Source organism: Pinus tabuliformis, chromosome 9 (assembly GCF_031772625.1).
Source record: "Pinus tabuliformis cultivar Carrire ecotype Pingquan chromosome 9, CPIR1, whole genome shotgun sequence".
Taxonomy (NCBI): domain Eukaryota; kingdom Viridiplantae; phylum Streptophyta; class Pinopsida; order Pinales; family Pinaceae; genus Pinus; species Pinus tabuliformis.
In genome coordinates, this window is record NC_142307.1 from 1,987,898,784 (window position 1) to 1,987,922,559 (window position 23,776).

General features: G+C 40.6%; 1 protein-coding gene across 2 annotated transcripts in view; it reads right to left on the bottom strand.

Annotated features, from left to right (window-relative positions):
• Window positions 1–492: 492 nt before the first annotated feature.
• SKB1 (SHK1 binding protein 1) overlaps window positions 493–23,776 on the bottom strand; it is a 238,743-nt gene continuing 215,459 nt past the window's right edge. For both annotated transcript variants that reach the window (XM_089438948.1, XM_089438949.1), the window contains 3 exons: window positions 1,563–1,650; window positions 1,300–1,393; window positions 493–1,214 (listed from right to left, as the gene is read on the bottom strand). In XM_089438948.1, the coding sequence (XP_089295074.1) occupies window positions 1,131–1,214; window positions 1,300–1,393; window positions 1,563–1,650 (266 nt within the window). In that variant the 3' untranslated portion in view covers window positions 493–1,130. The remainder of the gene's footprint in view (window positions 1,215–1,299; window positions 1,394–1,562; window positions 1,651–23,776) is intronic.

Here is a 23,776-nt window from a genome sequence, read left to right on the forward strand (position 1 = left end):
GGCACACAGGCGCACACAATTTATGGATCACTCCCACCGAAGCTGTAAATGTACCTGCCTGTTCTCAATGCAATTATAGGATGACACTTAATTCATAGTTTCAGGAATTTCAGCCACATCACAACCTATTACATGACTGGAAATTTGGAATAATATCAACTAGAAGTAAAGATAAACTGGGAATTAGATGGCCAGATAGATGTGAGAAAGGGGAGAAGCGACCCTAGTGACAAAGAATTGGGCCCCATCCGCAAATTAACAGTTACATATGGAAGTATCAACGTGGCAGCTAATGGCCATGATATGCAAACATAGCTTACCTTCATGGTCTCATATACGAGTTCATGTCTTATACAAGACAAAGGGTGAATCATGAAACGCTACTAAGGCAGTAAAAGACATTAATTAAAGAGTACAGCATCGGTTGAGATGCAAGTGCAGCTGCAAATGACCAAAAAACAAGGAAAGATATTGCCCACTTACATCAACACCTTGAATACAATATGCATGCTTTTACATTACCAGAATAAGAAGCAAAACGGTGTACATAAGATGTTAACACTGTAAAGGCCACCTCCATGGACACTACATATGTTTTAAGTCAAAAAGAAGAAAGCTTCATGTCCAAGTGGAAATCCAGCCACATCCTACTTCAACACTGGTTGAACATCCTGAAAATCTGTTCAATCCAACTAAAGCTACAGATCATGCAGCACTGACAGTGTCGAGTTAGTTTGTAGTAGAAATGTGGCCATCTAGACTGGAATTTGAGCAAAAAGGTCCGTCTTCTCATTCGACCTTCAAAATTTCAATTTTTGTCTACCATAGAACTCCAGCCATTGAGATTTAACATATAACTACAAGCTTGCTGCCCAACTCCAGCCATTGAGATTTAACATATAACTACAAGCTTGCTGCCCCCATAACCAGATGATATGATGATAGGGCATAAATTTCAATAAAGAAATTAAAATAATATCTATCCAGCCGAGGGAGACAGATACAAGGTTGAGAACAGAAAATGGCTTTCACTTGCTTTGCTTCTATCTCTCAGTTTACATGACAATTGTAACAAATTAAATGCAGTGTTAAAAATACAAAGAAAATGGTGTATATCCACACCATTCTAATTATAAACCAACCCAATATGATCTGCCACCACAATTGTGAATAGGTGAAACTGACGGAGAGGTGACAGACCATTCATACCAAACCTGGATAGAAAATGGCAGAAAAAATTAGATTTCTGTATTAGGGCTTTATAATACTAGGAGCACATTACACCACAGATCACCATACCTTGGTAGCACCTATGCAACGCCAGAAATGGACATCCAAGACTGAACCAGCTGGCAAATAAATGGGTTTACGAAGTGGGAAGAAAATTGCAAACCTGAAATTGTCAAGAAATATTTACATAAAGCTTAGGTAAAACATATCAGCTTTGAAGACTATCTACTTTGAAATAAACCCTTATCTATGACAGCATTATGGAAATAAAATAAAATAAAACCAATTTCACAGGCATAGTTGTGGGAAAAAATCTGGATAAAAGTATGTACCAGCTAAACATGTTAGGTGTTGCTGTAGAAGGTTCAATACCAAGATGGATATCTTTATATAGTGTAGCATCAAAGTATCCAGCAAAACCTGAAAAGGTGGTGAATAGGTAAATTTGAATATTTGATTGACCTCAGCCATGCTGTGATAGCAGTGTTAATTAACCAGGTCTGATTTATTTTTCTCAACAATTATTTTATACCCAGAAATTATTTCATCCAGTTAAATTTTGTTCTGAAACTGCTGAAAATAAATATACTGGTAATTTTAACTTCACAACTAAGTTTACAGCAGAAAGAAAACAGCAAAGAAAACCACAAACTTAAAAAAAAACAGTACAAAATTCTGCCCAACAAATTCTCCTTCACTTTGAATGAACTCAGGAAAATTAGGGCTCCCTTAACAAAGAAATTGACTCTTAGAAAATACACAAAATTACAGCAATATAGACCCCGGATTTTTGGCCCCCTGAAGAATTCAGACCACTGGCCATTCTCAGTTCTGGAAAATTTTGGCTTCAGACCTGCAAATCGACCTCCCTTCCTTGTTCTGTATGGCCCTTTGCACACTGGAGCAATTTTTTTTTTTACCCCTGCACAAGCCTAGCTGGTAAATCTCAGCCCCTCACAGATCTCCCCCTCCAAATCTCAGCCCTCTCTCTCTCTCTCCACAAACTTGGTCTCTTCTTCCTTCTCCTGAAATCACCTCACTGCACACCTTTCTCTTCTCTTCATTGTTGAGTCTCTTACTCTCTTGAGAAAATCACTCTCTTAAAATGATTTGATGTGTCTTCATCCTCTCCCTTAGGCTTATTTTATAATTACATCCTGAGCTAAATCCCATATCCCCAATCTCCAAAGTGATAGATGGCTAGGATTAACGCCTAACCCACTTAAGATCAATGGCAGATATTTGATCTAATTCACTTAAATATTTAGATTATTTTGAAACCTAGCCCAGTAGCCAACATTAGTCAATTAAGTTAATCAATGCGCTTTTCATTTATATTATTTTGAAACCTAGCCCAATAGCTAACATTAATCAATTAAGTTAATCAATGTGCTTTTCCTAAGTTAAACTTAGGAAAGAAACCATATTAATCCTATGTTGCCAAGAAACGTGGGTTCGGGGACGGGAACGGGTATGTCATTTTTGAAACAATGTGTGTCAGTTCATCGGGGGTATATTATAATTTATATACATAATATATAAATATTATATTTTATAAATTATAATATATAAGAATTTGTATATTTTTCAACTTTAAACAAGAAAACTAAAATATTTATGATTTAAACTTTAAAGATTTAAACATGCACATCATTGAACATTCAACATTCACAATGAAATTTCAAAATTTCTAGTTTGATATCAAGTGCAAATTGGAGTTTACATATTAATCAGAATAATGAGATATGCTCATTGTCATAGTACATTCAAAATTTTCCTTATTGCATCTCCGAACAAGCACTAGGAAATTTTAAAATACTAAAATAAAAATAGCTAATAGTGAACAATGGCTTTCTCAAGCCATGTCATCAGCATCCATGTCATCAGGATCACCCAGGATCTCTCCAGGTAGGAATCACTCTCATCTTGAGGCTCCTGCTCATCCATAGCAACCGGAGGTAGCTCAATAAGGCCATCTGGTTGTATCTCCTTGTCCACACACATAGCATCATCTATGTATTGGTCCCATCTCTTGAAAGGACCCTCCTTGTACCCAGGGTCTTTTCGAGATATGAGACAAAGTGTGCTATGAATGTACACTAAGTTCTCTGCCTTCCTTGAGCCCACCCTATTTCTCTTTACTAAATGGATAAAGGCATAAGTACTCCAATTCCTCTTGCAAGATGAAGAACTAGTTACCTGGAATATTAGGGGAAGCCCATTAAATTAATTAAAAATTTAAAAATCAAAACTAAAATGAACCCCAAAGAACCCGATTTTGGGGTTCCATGTACCCATCATCAGGGTTCTCTATACTCGTCAAGACAAAAGAACCCAAATTTTTTTAATGGAGAACTTGGTTCTTCATAGAAGAACCTGGTTCTTATGGGTTCTTCTCAGAAGCACCCGTACCCGAATTCGATACTTGGGGACGAGAACCTGGGACGGGTTCGAGAACCCCACCCCCAGGTTCGCGAACCTGTGCAACATAGTATTAATCACTTACTCTTCATGAGCAAGCACCTAAAGGGAATTCTAGTATAATCATCAATAAACAGCATAAAGTACCTTTCACCTTGCAGGGTTGGTGTTCTTGTTGGTCCGCAAAGATCTGTGTGAATAAGCTCTAGTGGTCTTGACATCAAACACTCTTTTCATTTGAAGCTCACTCTTGTCTATTTCCCATGTTTTTAATATTCAGAGATGGTGCTTGTTGATTTCAAGATTTTTCGCATATCACTCACTGCTAGTGTTCTACTGATTTTTATCAAATTGTCAAAACTCAAGTGTCCTAGCTTTTTATGCCATCGCCAACTCTCATATGTTTGTAGAATGTAGCTTTTTTCTCCTTGAATTTCATCAAGAATATATACATTGCATAGAGTCCTTATTGCTCTTCCCACTAATATTCCTAAAATAGTCTCCCTTATCTAACAATCTTTAGCACAAAAAGTGAGATCATAACCTTGATAGCACATCTGGCTAACACTTAAAAGATTATGTTTGAATCCTTCAACATACAAAATATTTTGTGCTTTAGTCCTATTGTCGCTTAGATTGTAAAGGCACTGCGACAATGACTCAGGTCGGGCAATGACTCAGGTTGAGGGTTGTCTGTTATGAATGAAATATTCATAACAAACATCAATTAATAAATAAACATTAAATAACAAGTATTAATAATAATAATTAATTAATGTTCCATTGATTATGAAGGGACATTGGTCAAAAGATGTGACCTCCTATCTCCGTGGCCAATCAATGCCTATATAGGCACACCGCCATGAAGAATTGTAATCATCATTTCATATTTTATCAATAATACATTTACCTACTTACTCTACTACACAAATCTACACACAAATACTCTTATTGTGTATTGGTTCTATGTTTCAATGGTATCAGAGCCATCAAATCATTCCTGTGTTGGTTTCACTCACCATTCGTCTCTCTCACTCAACCTCCATTTGTTGCTCCCTATCTGCTGCTCCCTATCCTCAGCCCTATCTTCATCACTCCACCGAATCCCTTGTCCAAAGCTGCATCCCAATTCGGTCAACACCTCGCCTCTCGCTCCCCATATTCCAATTGTCGTCGTCCTCAATCAACCATCGACCACCATCATTCCTTGTCTGTCTACGTAAACTTGGTCCCAATTCGTGTTGTGCTTGTCATCCTCCCAAGATTCGTTGACCACCACATTTTTGTCACGATCCTCTTTGCCCGTCAATCGTGCTCCCGCCTTCCCCATCTGTCGTCGTCTCACCGTCTGTCCTCATCCAAGTCCCCGTTGCGTCTTTGTCCATTGTGATGTCGGCTTATCTCCTCGACCAACCCCCGTCTGTTGTCCTGTGTTGTCAGATACTCTGACCAACATCATCCACCGTTTTCACGTGGTCCACGCGTTGCCTTAAGAGTCGTATCATTCCATACTCCAAGAGCTTTCAACGATTCTTCATTGTCATTAATCTTATCATAATTATTATATAAGGGGCATAACCCTATTATATAGTTTATAACTATATAATTAATTAATTAAAAAAAAAATCTACTAAGAAAAAAAGGAACAAAATGGGGAGTAGCCATGACGATGCGAATTTAAGGAAATTCCAAGAGGAAATTGATAGAATGTGCCAGCGCCTTGACGATGTCGAAAAGAAACAGGAGGAATTCGGAAATAACCAAGAAAGGATAATTAGCACTCAAGACCAATTGACAATTAATATCAAAAAAATAGAGAACATGATGAGCCAGTTTATGGGAGGAGTCAATCCACAAGACTCACCACAAAGTCCCAAGAGTCACCACAAAGTCCCAAGACTCTAGAAGGTGAAGTTTTTCCAATTCATGAATTCTCGTCGATGCACGAAGTCCCATGAATACCGCATATACAGTTCCAACGAAGTTAGTACTAAACAAAATTCCCCGAAAAAGGCTACCACAGAATTAAAAGGGAATTACCTAAGTACGATGGTAAGGACCATAAGGGCCTATTGTGTGGGTAAATAAAATGGACGCCATCTTCGGAGCAAACCCGCCAATAGGCGAACAAGAGAAGGTCATGACCGCATCTAACCACCTCGAAGTTGAAGCATATGATTGGTTCCTATGGTGGTCCAATAGATGTGAGGCTCGTTCGTTCAATTGGAAAAATTTTGTAGGCGCCCTGCTCAAAGGTTTCCATGACGAAGAAGAAGACTATGTTTACGAAAAATTAGTTCACCTCAAACAAAAAAGATTTGTAAGTGAATACACCCACGAGTGGGAAGTATTAGCTATAAGACAAGAGGGGTTCTTAGACGAAGAACAACTAAAAATGTATAGATGTGTGCTTAAACAGTACATTCGAGAAGAATTAAAACTATATAAACCCAAAACCAATGAAGAAGCTAAACATGCAGCAATAATTATTGAGAGAAAACATAAGTTCAGAATGTCATTATTCAAGGAAGATGAAGACCAACAACAACACTCGAGAAAAAAAGAAACTAACAAATGTAGCTATTGTGGAGACAAATGGACATCAGGACACAGATGCCTTAACAAGAAGTTATATACTTATGAAGTCCAGAAGGAATCAGACACTTCAAGTAATGAGTCAGAAGCATAAAAAAAAAAAGATTAAAAAAAAAATTGTCGCAAATGTGGAGAAAACTAAACGCCAGGACATAAATGTGAAGATGCATCCCTGCGCTAATATAAAATAGTAGATGGGAAGCAAGTTGAAGTACAGGTACGTGATGAAGGAATAATTGTCACACAAAGTGAAGATTCAGATTCTAAGGAATCGTCATTAGCTGCAATCTCATGTGTTTGAAAAAACCTTGATGAAAATAGTAACTCTCCCAGAGATCAAGAACAACAAGCAACTGCAAAATACGTTCCACCACATCTTCGAAAGAAGAGAAACCAATCTCCAAGAAGGAACATTAAGCTTACTACACCATCAACAAACATGAGGAGGAGATTATGTCCTAAAAGCCTAAAGCTCAAGGGACTCATAAGAGGCAGAAATGTCAATATACTTGTAGATTCTGGTAGTACTCACAATTGTATAAACATCGATCTTGCTAAACAACTTGATCTTTGTATATGCCCAATCAAGGACCTGACCATGTTTGTCGCTATTGGGCAAAAGTTCAAGGAAATAGGAGAATGTCATAAGGCTTCAATCCAAATACAAGAATTGGAGCTACAAACATATCTATTTTCCCTACCATTCAAAGAAATGGATGTAGTTCTAAGTGCATAATGGTTGATACAACTAGAAAGCTATACTACAAACCTTGAAGAACAATTCATGGAGTCTAACTGGCAAGGACGAAATTATAAATTATATGGTGTTAACACTCCCAGCTTCAAGGAAGGTACAATTACTCGTGACGACTGCACCAGTCAACATAAAGATACCACTCCATAGCAACAATGTTCAAGTAGAGGAAAACCTTTTGGTTATGCTTTGAGGACAAAGCATCTCTAAAGGGAGTGGCAATGTTACGAATAAAATATTCATAACAAACATCAATTAAAAAATAAACATTAAATAACAAGTTATAATAATAATAATTAATTAATTAAATTAATTAATGTCCCATTAATTATGAAGGGACATTGGTCAAAAGATGTGATCTCCTATCTTCATGGCCACTCAATGCATATATAGGCACACCGCCACGAAGAATTGTAATCACTATTTCATTTTTATCAATAATACATTTACCTACTTACTCTAATACACAAATCTACACACAAATACTCTTATTGTGCATTGGTTCTATGTTTCACTATCACTCTGATCCCCGACCTCTCTGTTCGAGTTGTCTCCCAAAAGCAGGCTATGGGGGGTAGTCCCTATAGAAATATGAAGGCAAAGGACAAGTTGGCAACCAACAAGTCTAGGAGACACGATTGATTAACCTACTTGGTTAAATTAAGCAAGATTTAAGCATTAGATTAAATTCTGATTTGAGACTAGTGCCTTATGGAGTCAATTTCTTGCTTATTATTAATTAGAGACCAAGTACCAAATGGACAATTGCTAAATCCATTTTTAAATTCTCTAAATCCTTTAATCTTCTATGTCAAAAACTCTGACATAAAAACACAGAGGAAGAGACCTCAAAGTTTTTTGAACAGCTATTATTTCTTCAACTTTTTCACCAAGTCCTTTAAGAGAATTAACTGCTTCATCTACTCAAAGAAAAAAGCAACAACATCTTTTTCATCTTTCATATTCAAGCTTTCAAATTCTCTCCAAAAAGTCTGAAGCTTTTCCTTCTTAACTTTTTCATCTCCTTCATAGTTGCTTACAAGCTTGTCCGACATCTCCTTAGCTAATTCACACTGCATAACTTTAACAAATTATGAATCTAATTGAAAATATTCTAAAGTTAGTAACTTAAGGACAGTATCCAACTAATGAGGTCAATTTCAAAAGAAGAAATTTGAATCATTCCTAGTTCCTTTCGTCCATGTTACCACAAAATCTAGTAGGCCTTAGAGAGGGAAACCCAACAAGATAAAAAGTTAGACTAAGTGCTAACAATGGAGCAATGTCCCACTATCACCACAGCCAAGGCCCCCGGCTCTTCACAGATTTTCACTGATGGCAGGGGTATGAGTAGGATAGGTTCGCATATGAAAGGTATTCTAAGGTCAAGGTATAAGGTGATAAGCTAGAAACTCTCAAGAAAGACTCAAATTTCACGTATAAGGCTTCATTAAGCAACAATATGCTTTACCTAGGAATAAAATGCACAAGACGTCGAGCTTTTCGATTTTGCTTGAGTTTAGGTATACCCAACGTCAAGGAAATGGAGAGAAAAGGCTTCTTAAGATACACTCCAACAAGTACTAAGTTCATACAACCTTCAAGAAATCCTTCAAGTTGAGGAGGAAAAACTAGGGTTTACCTCTTAGGAAAACACCTAGGGCAAGAGATTTTATGGAGGAAACTTAAGTGGATGCCCACCAAATTTGTAGGTCAAATACCCAAGTCTCTCCACTTGATGTTTAGGCTCTCAAGTGTCCACAGAACCTCTTCCATTCTAAGCCCTAATTTGACATCGTAGCCCTAAAAGGGTCGAAATTTTAAGAGAAGAATTTATGGATGAAAAGTAAGAATCATCACCAAGGACTTGGACTAGTGCCTTGTCCTTTGGGCATATGGAGTCAAGGATGCTAAAGATAAGCTAAATTTGTCTCTAAGGAGGGTGAAAATTGATGCCCTAGGTATTGATTCCCAACAATTACCCACTTCTAAGGAAAATGGAAGTTGGAAAGTCAATAAGAATTCCTCCACTAGGAACATTCATTACATGTTATACAATGAGTAACATATGAAATTCTCAACTAGATAACCTTTAAAACTTATCTTTAACAAATTAGGGCACAAATAAGCATAATATAGAAGCAACAATTCCATACAGTAGACAATTTCAAAAAGAAAATCTTCAACAATATACACTTAAAAGATAACATGTAGTATATCTATCCATTTACCAAAGAATGGCTCCAAAGATAATCCAAAATAGCTTCCAAACATCAAAATGCATCCAAGATACTCCAATAGCCAAAAGAGAAACAAGTGTGAGTTCCTTTAGAAGGTTTGAATTCTCCAAGTGACGATGATGATGAGAGATGAAATGATCTCTCTCTAATATATACATGTCCAACGATCTTTAATTTCAGCCTAAAAGCCCCACAAGTCATAAAATAATTGGTAAATACTAAATGAGGTTATAAGCCAACTCATAGCCAATGTAAAAACATAACAATTAACCCACAAAGAGGCTGAAATGTTGTTGTCATGCATGTGTAGGCCTTTCTAGGGCATGTGTTGGGCTCCTCTAGTGCCACACTGAATGTAGAGGGCTCCAAAAATCATTCTCTAGGGAATGCCCCTAGATCTCCATGCAAATCATCGTGTGGACCCTAGTTTTGTGTTTGGGGCATAAAATGGGTCTCATGGGTCTCTTGGTGATAGAATAGGTTGGTTTTGCTCAAATGTTGAGGGCTTAGAGGATGGTTCTACCCCTCCCATGTTTCAAGGGGTGAGACAAACCTCATTCGGGCCTCGGATCAATGACCAAACCATATGATCACTACTAAGCTGACTAGGGCATACTGGTCCAAGTGTATCATCTCATGAATAATGTGGGGCAAAGTGTAGATTGCTCGAGTGTTGTAGGTGCCCATGGAATGGAATGATGCTCTACAAGTAGTAGGAGTCCCATGGCTCTCAACGCTTCCCTATAGGGTGTTGTAACTTTTTCTTACCTATAAGTTTCTCTTATGGAGGAAATTTTCAAAAAAGGGTTGTTGTACTATGCACTTTGTAATAATTCAACATATTTTATAAATGTCACATAAAGGTTTTGTTTATTTTACAAATAAATGTGAATTATTTTTAATGTTCCACCAATAAAGGTGTGTGGTAACTCCCGTGCATATTTTAACAGCTAAGATAATACCCGCCGCGATCAAGAGCTCATAAAAGATTACAAATCCCCCCCCCACGAAGCCCTCGACGTTTAATGAAGGGGGGGGGTCCGCAATCCATGGTTTCCGTAAACCATGGCAAATGACGCGGCATGCACTTGTGCATTGCGCACCACCCCTCGCCTCCCCTCCCCTAAAACCATATACCGCCTACACCGCCCCCCCCCCCCCCCCAAAACCACCTTCTCGCTAGCTGTTATTCCCACTAGATCTATCTCTCTACCATTCATTCCGCCAAATAAACTCTCGCTATCTCCTCGACTATCCATCGATTTATTGCCGCCAAATATCGCAATAAATTCCCGCCAACATTCAAAAGTTCGTTAAAACACTCCGATCATTAATAATCATTAATAGGTATTTCAATTTTCTTTAAATGCCTAATCTTCCCAAATAGTTCGGCCAGTTGATCATATTTGCAGTGCTAACAGCAAAATTAAGCAATAGAGGAACTTCCAAGTACACACAAGCTTTCCGCTCACCATCTTCAATCTCCCCTGGTATTCCAATCTTCCTCCTTTTTGTTCAATTTCAAAATGACTACTTCTAAAGGGAAAAGTAACTGACAGAGTGAAAACCCCATGCTTCTTGTAGTCTCGAATTTGGATGAGTCGTCTCTGGTAGACTTAGATTTCAAAATTGTAGAGACAAAGTGTGAGTTTGATTTGTATGAATTGCATAATTGGGCTTTTTAGAACTTTGAAGATGCTAGGGATGATATTAGTTTTTGGGAATCCCTGATACCTATTGATTTGGGGTAGCATCAGATGTGCTCTAGCTATGAAAATTGGTGGAGAGGCTAAAGCACATGAGATCTCCACGACCCATAAATGGTTTGGGGAAATTCCACCCAGTTCGAGAGATATTAAAATAGTTAATATTTTTAATGGAGTTCCTAAGTCTAAACTTTGGAAAATTAAAATATTAATGTGTATTAATATAAAACTGGGTGAGAATGTTCTAAATGACATGGATCAAGCCAAATCTAATCTTAGTCATTGATTAGAGATTTAATCTAGACCGTTAAAGACTCAAAAGGAAAAGTATAACAGGAGGCTTGAGGGTCAGTTGGAGATACACCAAGATTGATCAGTCAGTTCGATTTTTTGGAGCGGGGTTTGGTAAGAAAATTCGAACAAGTGATCATAGTTGCAACAAGGGGCAGTGAGTACATAGTAGAGAGGCAGAGATAGTGCTAGAGGGCCAATACAGTGATTGAGGAGGCTACACAGAGCTAGCAGGAGCCACGCAGAAGGCCAAAGAGACTACACAGAGACTAGCAGGGCCTACGTGGGTGACGCAGAAGGCCAAAGAGACTACACAGAGACTAGCAGGGCCTACGTGGGTGACGCAGAAGGCCAAAGAGTTGACACAGAGAGTTCCAGGGCTACACAGAGGCTAGCAGGGCTGACGCAGAGCCTTAGAGAAGTGTTGGAAGGATTTTCGTGGGGCAGACTTGTTGAATATCTTCTTCCGAAGAGAGGTATTACTGCCAGATAGAAATCTTTGTTGGGTGAGCCAGTTTGGCACACTAGTTGTATTCAAGAAAGTTTCTTAATAATAAAACCCTCAAAACTATTGCACTGATTTTCCCAAGTTGTGTTTTTCCAGAGACGATTGTCCAAAAATAACGATGTCCCTTGTGTGTTTCTCTGTTATTTTAGTTGATGATCTGTAGATAAGTTGAGACTGCATTTCTATTAATTTTCAGTGTTTATATGGTTAAATAACTTGTTAAGGAATAAACAAGTAGGCGAAATAAATCAAATAGTGCAGGAAGAATTTCTGACATGTTAGACTTAGAAATTTCAACATGGTATCAAAGCATTGCAGATCACAAGAGAGCTGAAAGCACCAGCTAAATCAGAAAATTTGTAGCAGAAACAGTTGTCCCTAGAGACAGAGTTGTTCCTAAGTAGAAGACAGCAGTGAAGGAGTGACGCAGAGGGCCTGTGTCATCATCTAGAGGCAGAGAGAGGCAAAAGAGGCTCACGAAGAGCCACGTCATCCTACTCAGTCATGTAGGCTTGACGCAGTTGGCTAGAGGAGCGATTCAGCCTTGTCAGGATTACGCAGAGCTAAGAGGTTTAGTTTCTTCAGCTGTTGGGACCTAGGGAGCTGTGGGCAGATTGTGGATTGGGAAGCTAGTGGGGTGTTGTTGCTGTCAAAGCAGAACAGTACCTAATGGGACAAAACCAAGGTAGAGGGAGTCACTACCTTGAGGGATTTCTAGCCAAGAAATCACGATACGAGTTGCAGAGAATCGGTGAGGAGCGGATCGACAGATGGCAAGAGGATTCCCAGGAGGGAAATCGAGACTTAGAGGGAGCCTAGGAGAGAAGTCAAGACTCAGAGGGAGTCCAAGAGAAGAGCGGAGATGGCAATGAACGCACTGAGCGACCAGGACAGGTTGGATGGGGCCTCCAACATTGCCATCTGGAAGGCTAGGATCCTGTCTGTTTTGGATAGACATCGCATCAAGGGCTTTGCCTTGAGAACCGTGGCTATCCCAGTCGACCCAGCTGAAAATGAAAGGTATGAGGATGCAATGGCGAAGGAAAAGTGCATAATCCTTGATGGGGTCAAGGATCATGTAGTACAACATATTGTCAAGAAGAACACGACAAAGGAGATGTGGGATACCTTAACGACATTGTATCAAGGCACTTTCATGCAGAGGAAGATGCTACTGGAGAATCAGCTGCAATCGTATCAGATGCAGAAGGGGGAGCAGATAGATCTATACCTCAACAGGTTGTAAGAGATTCGGGACCAACTTACTTCCATAGGGGCCACACCGGATCAGGAGTTCATGGTGAGGACCGCCTTGAATGTAGTCTTTGAGGATTGGGAGACATTTGACCAAAGCATTTTGGGCAGAGCGACTCTTCCAGGATGGGAAGAGATGTGGGCAGCTCTTCGCCAAACAGAGATCAGAAGACTGACCAAGGTGGTGGGTAGCAGCAAAGGAGGTCGAATCAAGAAAGAGGAGGAGGATGCGGCTCTGGCATTTGCGGGACAGCAGGGGAAGAGGAAGAAAAAGGACATCTCCAAGGTAAAGTGCTTCCATTTTAGGGAGTTGGGTCATTATGCAACCCAGTGTCCTAGGAAGAAGAATAAGGGAGAGGCTTCTGACTCCAAGGCAGCTCCAGCTAAGGCGGAGAAAAAAGTCGAGACAGATGACGATTATGCCATAAGTGCTCATGCACCTCTAGAGAAGAGGTGGGGTAACATCGAGCTGTAGTCAAGAGGACTATAGAAGATGAGGGGCAAGACCCTTGAAGTACCCAAACTCTTGGATCATATCCAGCTACGGGAGCCCCGAAGACAGTAGCAGGATGACGAATGTCGATAGAAGCAAGATGCGGATGGAGCAACAAGGCAGTGCTAAAGTGCAGTGGTCTCTGGCAGCGCAGTGAGGGTTGCAGCAGTGCGAGAGGCACATAGGTGGTTGCAACAGTGCAGAAAGGCACAGAGGTGGTTGCAGCAGTGCGAGAGGCACAGAGGTGTTGCAACGACGCAGAGGCAGTAGAGGGAGCACAGGATAGCAACAGAGGTAACTTCAACATCAGGGGGCTTCTATCCTGGCAAGGATGTCGGTAGTTAGGTAGATCAGTTACTTACTTCTGAGTAACTAAGTTGCAGTGCAGCAATTAGCAGTGGTAGTGCTATGGACATCACGATGCAACATGATGAGAGAAAGTTGCAGTGCAAATGCAGTGTTGGGAGGAAGGACCAGCAGCAACACGAATGTAGAGAGAGTTGCAGTACAAATGTAGCAGTGGCAATGGCAGAGCCATGGGCAGCAGTGCAAAGGATGTTGGGCAGCAGGCCAAGCATCAGCACAAGTACCAGTGCCAGATTATCAAGGTGATGTTCAGTGGTGGAGCATTACTAGAGCACATTCCTCGCTAAGAGGGAGTGTTGATTTGGGGTAGCATTGGATGTGCTCTAGCCATGAAAATTGGTGGAGAGGCTAAAGCACATGAGATATCCAAGACCCAAAAATGGTTTGGGAAAATTCCACCCGATTAGAGAGATATTAAAATAATTAATATTTTTAATGGAGTTTCTAAGTCTAAACTTAGGAAAATTAAAATATTAATGGGTATTAATATAAAACTGGGTGAGAATGTTCTAAATGACATGGATGAAGCCTAATCTAATATTAGTCGTTGATTAGAGATTTAATCTCAATCGTTGAAGACTCAATAGGAAAAGTATAAGAGGAGGCTTGAGGGTCAGTTGGAGATACACCAAGATTGATCAGTCAGTTCGATTTTCTGGAGTGGGGTTTGCTAAGAAAATTCGAACAATTGATCAAAGTTGCGGCGGGTGGCAGTGAGTGCATAGCAGAGAGGCAGAGATAGTGCCAGAGGGCCAGCGCAGTGATTGAGGAGGCTACGCAGAGCCAGCAGGAGCCACACAAAAGGCCAGAGAGACTGCGCAGAGACTAGCAAGGCCTGTGTGGGTGACGCAGAAGGCCAGAGAGCTGACACAGAGGGTTCTAGGGCTACGTAGAGGCTAGCAGGGTTGACGCAGAGCCTTAGAGAAGTGTTGGAAGGATTTTCGTGGGGCAGACTTGCTGAATATCTGTTTCCGAAGAGAGGTATTACAGCCAAATAGAAATCTTTGTTGGGTGAGCCAGTTTGGCACCCTAGTTGTACTCAAGAACGCTGCTTAAAAATAAAACCCTTAGAACTACTACACTGGTTTTCCCAAGTTGGGTTTTTCCGGAGACAATTGTCCAAAAATAATAGTGTCCCTTGTGTGTTTATCTGTTATTTCAGTTGATGATCTGTAGATGAGTTGAGACTGCATTTGTGTTTATTTTCAGTATTTATATGGTTAAATAACTTGTTAAGGAATAAACAAGTAGGTGAAATAAACAAGATAATGTAGCAAGAATTTCTGACGTGTTAGACTTAGAAAATTCAACATTACCTCAATTCGTTTTTCCTCAAACTCATCATTTTCTCAAGTTTGTCTCCTGGTGGGAAAGAAGATATTTTCTCAGTCAAAGAGCAGTGATAGCCAGAAATGGTGAACTTTTGTTCTACATAACACCAAAGTCCATTCTTCAAGCTTTACAAATCAGTCATCCAAGTTCCCTACATTCCTTTCCAGTCAACTCATTAATGGAAATTTACCAGAAGCTTACATTTGAAGAGAGAGCCCATATTTTTTAGTCATTTTTACCAAAAGGATGTGAATTGCCGCGTCATAATCTGCCTTATTCCTCGCCATGTTCCCTGAAATGTCCAAACAAATAAACTCCATGGTTTGTTGTTCGTTAAGTTATCAAAGTGATGAATGGATTGATGAAGATATTTTAGGATTCCTCTTTGTCTTTTCATCTAGGAAAAAGTCTTCTGTCCTATTCAATTTTAGCCAATTTATCTCAGATAACATTCATGAGAAGTTTTCAAAATTCAGTGCAGAAAGAGCCTTCAAACATCAATTTGTGTTAATTTACTTGTTCTTATATCACCAAGCTGAAAGGTTTAAGATGCCACTATAGAAGTTGGATTCACAGGGAACGCCACAATTTGTTGTTCACGGGACCTTATTAGTAAAAGAGAATTCAAAAGTGTATTCATTTAGTGATTTTGTTAACCAATTCCTGTACTTATCACTCTGTATTCTTAGTAGTCATGTAGTCCCAAGAATTTCAATTGAAATTAAGAGAATTTTACATTTAAGTGAGCAAACAAAGGTAGGAGATTGGTATCTATATCAGAGATTCACAGAGATCAAAAATTTTGGTTGTGAAATGTCACCTTATAAATTGCCAATATTTCTTGCAATGAGGGCTTTTGCTTTGGAGTTCATAAGGCAGAGCCTGAATGTAGATGAAGTTCATTTTGTGTCCAAATCAGTTTAAACTAAAAGCTCAAATTGGCCCCTTTATAGCAAATACTAGAGCAACTGATAAAGAAGCAAAAAGTTTGTTAAATCAAATGAAGTTTAAAATGAGTTTTAGCTAGCCTTATGATCCTTTGGGAATAATTTCAGCTATCAGACTTGAGCAGAAGTCAGCTCCTTATATACACTTTTCAAAACCAAAGATTGAGTACTATGTTAATGTTGATTTGTGTAGCTTGAGAGGTACTCCAAGCCCTAGGGTTCAGGGTTTGGAGGCAAAGCACCACAAGGGCAGCTTGTGGGCTTGGAACCCAAGTGTGGGGTTTTGCACCCATCGTGATTTCGGTCAAAACCTTGACGAAAAATTGACATGTGATGGATGAGGATGATAGTGTCCGGCGAGATGATTCCAATGCATCGAGAATCATCCGATTCTGAGTTGTCGTTAGAGAGAAATGAATTTTTGAGGTTGACAAGTTAATTATTGGTTGTCAAGTCATGTAGGCTTGGTGTAAATAATTCCAATAGTTGTGTCTCTTCATAATTTGTTGAAGCCCCTCATTATGTCTATAAATAGAGGGTGAGAACATGTGTTCTAAGCATCCATTTGTGGCAATACATCTCAAGGTCAGCTCTGAAATTAGACGAGGCTAAGCCACAACAAGAGAGGGCCAAAGATACAGCATGGAGGAGATTAAGGAGCAGCGTGGCATTTCTATAGAGAGGCCAAGTTGTTGTAGATTACAGCGATCTGCTTTGAGGCTTGTTTGAGGGTTGTCTTAAGTGCAGATTGCTCAGCAATGAAGGCCACAGCGCTAGAGGAGAAAACATAATTGTTGTAGGGTTGTTTGGTGGATTTTTTGAAGGGGCTGAAGGCCTACAGCAGCTACTGTGCTAGGCCACAGGCCATAGCCAGCAGCTAGGTTGTCCTTGGTGCTGCGTTTGGGGTGGAAGTAGGCCAAAAGGAGCAGTGTAGGTGTGGTGGGCTTCTCTCTTGGAGGACCGTAGCTCTAAGTGGCTTGCTTTGCTGATTTGCGTGGAGGTTAAGAGCTGAAGTGTAATGCCCTAACTAGTGATGTAGTGACAGCAGTGCAGCGAGATGAACAACAGTGTTTTGGGAGGTGTGTTGGGTCAATTTTGTGACCGGATTGGATCGTGATTACAGCAGCCTGTTGGTGCCATGTGGATGACATTCCATGGTGGTGAAATGTCTTACTAGGAGCAGAATTGACAGTGACGTGATAGGGTGTCATTGATCTGATTAGAGGGCAGTATGTTGGCTACCCAAAGTAGTCCTAGAGCAGCAAACAAGAAGGACGTTGTTGATGCGTGATTGGTTAAATTTTGCAGCCTAATGAGCAAGACAAAGATAGGCAAAATTGACTGCTAGATTGGCATATTGGAGCTCGGGAATTAGGCCTACCCAGAGAGCAGTTTGATGAGCCTGTGTTCATTGTAGCAGACATGACTTGCAACACTGATAGGAGGCAACCCTCTTGGAGTCTCGATATGTAGTAGTCTTGATGGACAAAGGCACTACTAGTGAGTAGTACAGGAGCGAAGGATCGACAGGACAAGATACGACATCGAAGTTGTGCAACAAAGTTTGTCATTTTATCTTGTATACCATAGACTGTTGTATAATTCAGATTTGGTTCAATATAACAAAGATTGGGATTCTACATATTGTACAATTTTGTTAAAAACCGTGTATATTTGTGCATATGTGATTTACTGTTTTAGATTTCCACTGTACAAAGTAGTTTATGGTTGAGATTCTTGGTTTGGTGCCGTCAGTGATTTTAAGACTCTAACTTAGACCCAAGGTCGTGGAATTTCAACATGGTATCAGAGCTTGTTTGAGCTACTTTGGAAGTAAGTAAATCAGAGTTATGCACAACAAAGTACAACGTGAGATGGAGTTGGTCACATTGTGAGTGAAGGGTTCACTATAATGTCGAAGTTGCAGGCAAGTATCAGGTATTAGGACAGGTTGGAAGGGTTGGCCAACTATACTCCTTGAAAGCAAAGGATCAAGCTGGTCTTGCAGGTCAACAAGATCTGGGATTTTGGCGAGAAAGAGATCAAGAAGCCAATCGACCCTAAGGAATTGGAAATATGGGAAGATTTGGATGTGAGGGCAAGATTGATCATCCTTGATGGCGTGAAGGATGCCCTAATACCTCATTTGTCCGGGAAGAACACCGCACATGAGATGTGGATGGCTCTTCAGAATTTGTTCTAGAACAAGAACGAGAACCGGGTATTGGTATTGAAGGATAAGTTGAAGTCCACCAACATGTTAAAGGGTGAAAGCATGACCTCGTATTTGACGAGATTGTCTCAAGTCAAAGATGAGCTCGTTGCCATCGTTGCGACTATCTCAAATGGAGATATGGTAAGGACTTGCCTTGAAAGGGTTCACCAAGGAATGGAAGCCCTTCATCATGAGAATCGTTGCCAAAGAGAAGCTGCCGAACTACAATAGGCTGTGGGATGACTTCATTCGAGAACAGTTGCGAGACGAGGATCTTCATCCGAAGAAGAAGGCTTCAGATGATGACATGGCACTTGCTTCACGAATGAAGGGTAAGCAAAAGAAGGACTTTAGTAAAGTCAAGTGTTTTAACTGTGGCGAGATGGGTCATTTTTCGTCAAAATATTCGATGAAGAAGAACGAAAATTATCAAAAAGAAGAAAGGAAAGCAGGGCGCCGGTGTTGTCACTTCAGTCGAGATAGATTATCTCTCTAGAAGATTGGAAGAGGAGGACTTTGCTATTATTTCTCATTTCTCGCAAGGTACTGTCACTGAGGATGGATGGTACGTGGACAGTGGTGTGATGAAGCATATGACATGGTCACAGGAGGTTTTTAAGACTCTAGCTGAATAGGACTTAAAGTTGCACATGGTGTTGGGTGACAAGAGCCAGTTAGAGATCCGAGGAATAGGTGTTGTGCCATTCAGGATGGAGGCAGGATGTATGATGCAAGTCTAGGATGTATTGTTTGTACTAGGACTCGGATATAGCGTGATTTATGTCTCGATGATCGAGAGGAAAGGGCTTGAGGTCTTGTTTCAGGATGGGAAGGCAAGACTCAGGCCTAGATGTTGTAAGTCTGATGGGATTGTACTAGCAGTTATAGAGCATGGTCTCTACAAGTTGACGGGCAAGCCTGTGGATCATGGAAAGAAGCAGGTGGAGTAGGTGCAAGTTCCAAAGAAATAGGAGCAGGAGCAGGTGCAGGTTTTAGAGGAGCAAGTACATGTTGCCGAGAAGAATGTACACCTTCCCTTGAAGGTCCAAGTTCCAAAGACTCAGAGGGAGTCCAGTTCGAAAGGGAGCTTGCAGATTCAGAGGGAGACTCTACAACCCAAGAAGAGCGCGTGGTCAGTGGTGAGCAAGGGTGCTCCTACAACTGCCAAGAAGGAATCATGGAGAGAGAGGAAGACATTATAGGATAACAAGAAGAAGCAGGTTGCTTCCAGCAGTGACAACGACACTTCCGAGAAGGGCGTACTTCACCGTACAAGGATTGTTGTGATTGTGAGCGCCAAGAGTTGGGCAAGTGTTGCAAGCAGTGATGATGATGACGAGATACTTCCTAGTCTTGGAATTACCTCCCTCACTAAGAGGGATTGTTGATTTGTGTAGCTTGGGAGGTACTCCAAGCCCTACGGTTCAGGGTTTGGAGGGCAAAACACCACAAGGGCAGCTTGTGGGCTTGGAACCCAAGTGTGGGGTTTTGCACCCATCGTGATTTCGGTCAAAATCATGATGAAAAATAGACATGTGATAGATGAGGATGATAGTGCTCGGCGAGACGATTCCAATGCATCGAGAATCATCTGATTTCAAGTTGTCATTAGAGAGAAATGAATTTTTAAAGTTGGCAAGTTAATTATTGGTTGTCAAGTCATGTAGGCTTGGTGTGAATAATTCCAATAGGTGTGTCTCTTCATAATTCATTGAATCCCCTCATTATGTCTATAAATACAAGGTGAGAACATGTGTTCTAAGCATCCATTTGTGGCAATACATTACAAGGTCAACTCTGAAATTATAGGAGGCTAAGCCACAACAAGAGAGGGCCAAAGGGACAGCGTGGAGGCTCTCAAGGAGCAGCGTGGCATTTTTGTAGAGAGGCCAAGTTGTTGTAGGTTACAACGGGCTACTTTGAGGCTTGTTTGAGGGTTGTCTTGAGTGCGGATTGTTGGGAAGTGAAGGCCGCAAGGCTAGAGGAGAAAACATAATTGTTGTAGGGTTGTTTGGTGGAGTTTTTGAGGGGGACGAAGGCCTACAATAGCTGTTGTGTTATTACGCAGGCCATAGCCAGTAGCTAGGTTGTCCTTAGTGTTGTGTTTGGGGTGGAATAAGGCCAAAAGGAGCAGCGTAGGTGTGGAGGGCTTCTCTCTTGGAGGACCACAACTCTAAGTGGCTTGCTTTGCTGATTTGCGTGGAGGATAAGGGCTGAAGTGTGATGCCCTAACCAGTGATGCAGTGACAGCAGTGCAGCGAGGTGAACAACAATGTTTTGGGAGGTGTATTGGGTCAAGTTTGTGACCGGATTGGATCATGATTGCAGCAGCCTGTTGGTTCCATGTGGATGACATTTCGTGGTGGTGAAATGTCTTCCTACGTGCAGAATTGACAGTGACGTGATTGGGTGCCATTGATCAGATCGGAGAGCAGTGTGTTGGCTACACAAAGTAGCCCTAGAGCAACAGACAAGAAGGATGTTGTTGGGTAAAGTTTTCAACCTAATGAGCAGCACTTTGATGGACAAAAGTGATTGCTAGATTGGTAGATTGGAGCTCAGGAATTAGGCCTACTCAGAGAGCAGTTTGATTAACCCGTGTTCATTCTAGCAGACATGACTTGCAGCAGTGACAAGAGGCAACCCTCTTGGAGTCTCGATGTGTAGTAAGCCTTGATGGACTAAGGTACTACTATTGAGTAGTACGAGAGCGAAGGATCGACAGGACAAGATATGACATCAAAGTTGCGCAACGAAGTTTGTCATTGTATCATGTATATTATAGACTGTTGTATTATTCAGATTTGGTTTAACATAACGAAGACTGGGATTGTACATATTGTACAATTTTGATAAAAATCGTGTATATTTGTGCATATGTGATTTACTGCTTTATATTTCCGTTGTGTGAAGTAGTTTATGGTTGAGATTCTTGGTTTGGTAGTGTCATTGATTCTAAGACTCTAACCTAAACCCAAGGTCATGGAAATTCAATAGTTAATATGGAGATTTGGGAGGAAAATACTTTACAAGAAGTTGAAGAACAAGTGTCAAGTCAGACAGCATTGGAAACTCCTCATCCAAAAGAAAAGGAGCTGAAAAGAACATGTTCCCTGTAGGAATTTGTAGGGTAAGTTCCTCAGACAAAACACCAAAGGACACCGCTCACAAACAGATCACAGATAAATACACCAGTATTGTTGATGTGGTTAAAACCCTCAAAGAGGGAAACAGTCCACAGCCTGAGCCAACGCAGCCACTTCAGGCAATTTATTAATTAAAGAATGAATATTTACATAAGCTTCTCTCATGAACGGTTACCCTACAAATGACCCTCCATGCTATTTAAATAGAGATCATGGACCAATCAAGTGTTAAGCCACGAATCAAGTGTCGGTAATACCGAGGAGAGAATGAACCGTCGGATCACTACATATTGTGACAGTCAGATTGTAAGTTACAAAAGTACATAGTAAAGAAACACACTTTACCTAACTCTACACTAGACCAAGTTATACTTAACTATTTCCTATGTGTCGGAATATCCTAACATTACCCACCATTTTGTGGGTAATATCCCTAGGAGAAATTTTTTCTCCAAGCTGTTCCTCAGCCAACATCCCCTTGCAGCCACCAGCTAGCACATTGTGCCATTTCTCCACCGCTTGAGCTAGCCATGTGGTCCCTCGCCCATTGGCCATGATCATATGTTTGAAGGTGGACCTCCCGAACCTAAAGGTATGCCTTGTTATTTAGAAATTGAGTATTGTAGTTTGCTTATCATGGATACTTCTAGGCATGGATTAATGGGTGGATTCGACGAAAAGAATGGGCTAGGTCTGTGTTCTTGTCCCCTAGACCCCTTTTAGGTATTAACCTTGGATTCTAGTCCTGTGGTACCTCTTTTACTAACCATTTGGCTCTAGGGATGGTATTTCATGGGAAACCTTGATTTTGGTTGCGTAGTCCCACTCCCTTATCCGTTTATATTACCCTCTTTCCATTCACTACTACCCCATTCATCATTTCTCCCAGTTAGGTCCAGATTCTTCCATTGGGTCCAGATAGGGTTAGCATGCCCCTTCTCCTTGCCCACACCTTGGTCATGGCCTAGAATGAAGCCTGAAGGTTGATGCAGCTAAAAAGAAAGATAAAAGCATATATGGCCACATTCAACAGGAAAATGTACCACAAAATGCAAAAGATGGCTGAGACAAACACATTTAGCACGTGGGAAAAAGCCAATACATGAGCTCTACCCCATCATCATGGCCATCACCCTGGTTCCTACAAGTTTTATAAACCTTCTTCATCATATAGGAACCCATGATTGTCCCAACCCTTGGGGGCACTGAACCACCCCACCTTAAAAGGGGGTATTCACTGCTATATCTTATACATCATGCTCTTCCCCCTTGAGTCTCGAGCAGTTAATCAAAGAAAATTATAAAAAGCAAAAAGCATAGAAAGAAGAGTTGAAAAATCAAGGTAGGGGCACCTCATGTACCCCGATTGCTCCCTCCTATACATTATAAACCCAAGTGTAGTCTTCCCTCTTATTAGCTACGCATGTACCCCAACATGTGAACTAGGGTTGCCCCTTCTCATTCCCTACTTCATTCACCTATCTGCCATATGCCCACCACCTTTTGAAGCATGTACCTTGACTATATTATCCCCTTTAGAAGTAGAACCACCTAATAGGATTATTGGTTAACCCCATTTGGAGTTTAGGAGACATTGGCACATCCCGAAGCCCATCATGGAAGAGCAGGGCATTATGAAGTCCCCACTTGTGGTCAATGATTTGGCAAGCTCATTTACCCGATTTCTCTAATGACTTGTTGTACTAGACGGCTAGGGGATGGATTGGATCTTATGCAAGATTGCAGACATAGTTTTAAAACTCCAACTCCGACTCCGACTCGGCCGAGGATCGACTCCGACTCCGACTCCGAAACGGTAATGACTCGGCCGGCTCGATTTCAATGACTCGGTCGTTGTAAAAAATACATTAAATATATATATATATATATATATATATATATATATACATAATTTTAAAGATTTTAAACATAATTTTAAAGATTTTCATTCATGTCTCCAAACACACAACATTATAATATAGATGGAAGACAACATATGATCAAAGTAGGCTCATGAACCAATCCATTATATCAAAATGGTACCCAATGGCAATACATAGTCAACTGTCATACATGATCAAAGACTCAAAACAAAAAACACATAACCAAGGAGGCTAGAAATGGCCTCTACAACAAAAGTAAACTGTGACCAGACTCCAGTACTAGTACTACAGCTACTGGCTAGTAGCTACTTCCAGAGGAGCCAAGATCATGTCGATCAATCTCTGGATCATCATCAGATTCAGATAGGGGGCCCCATGGCTCCTCCTCATCATCA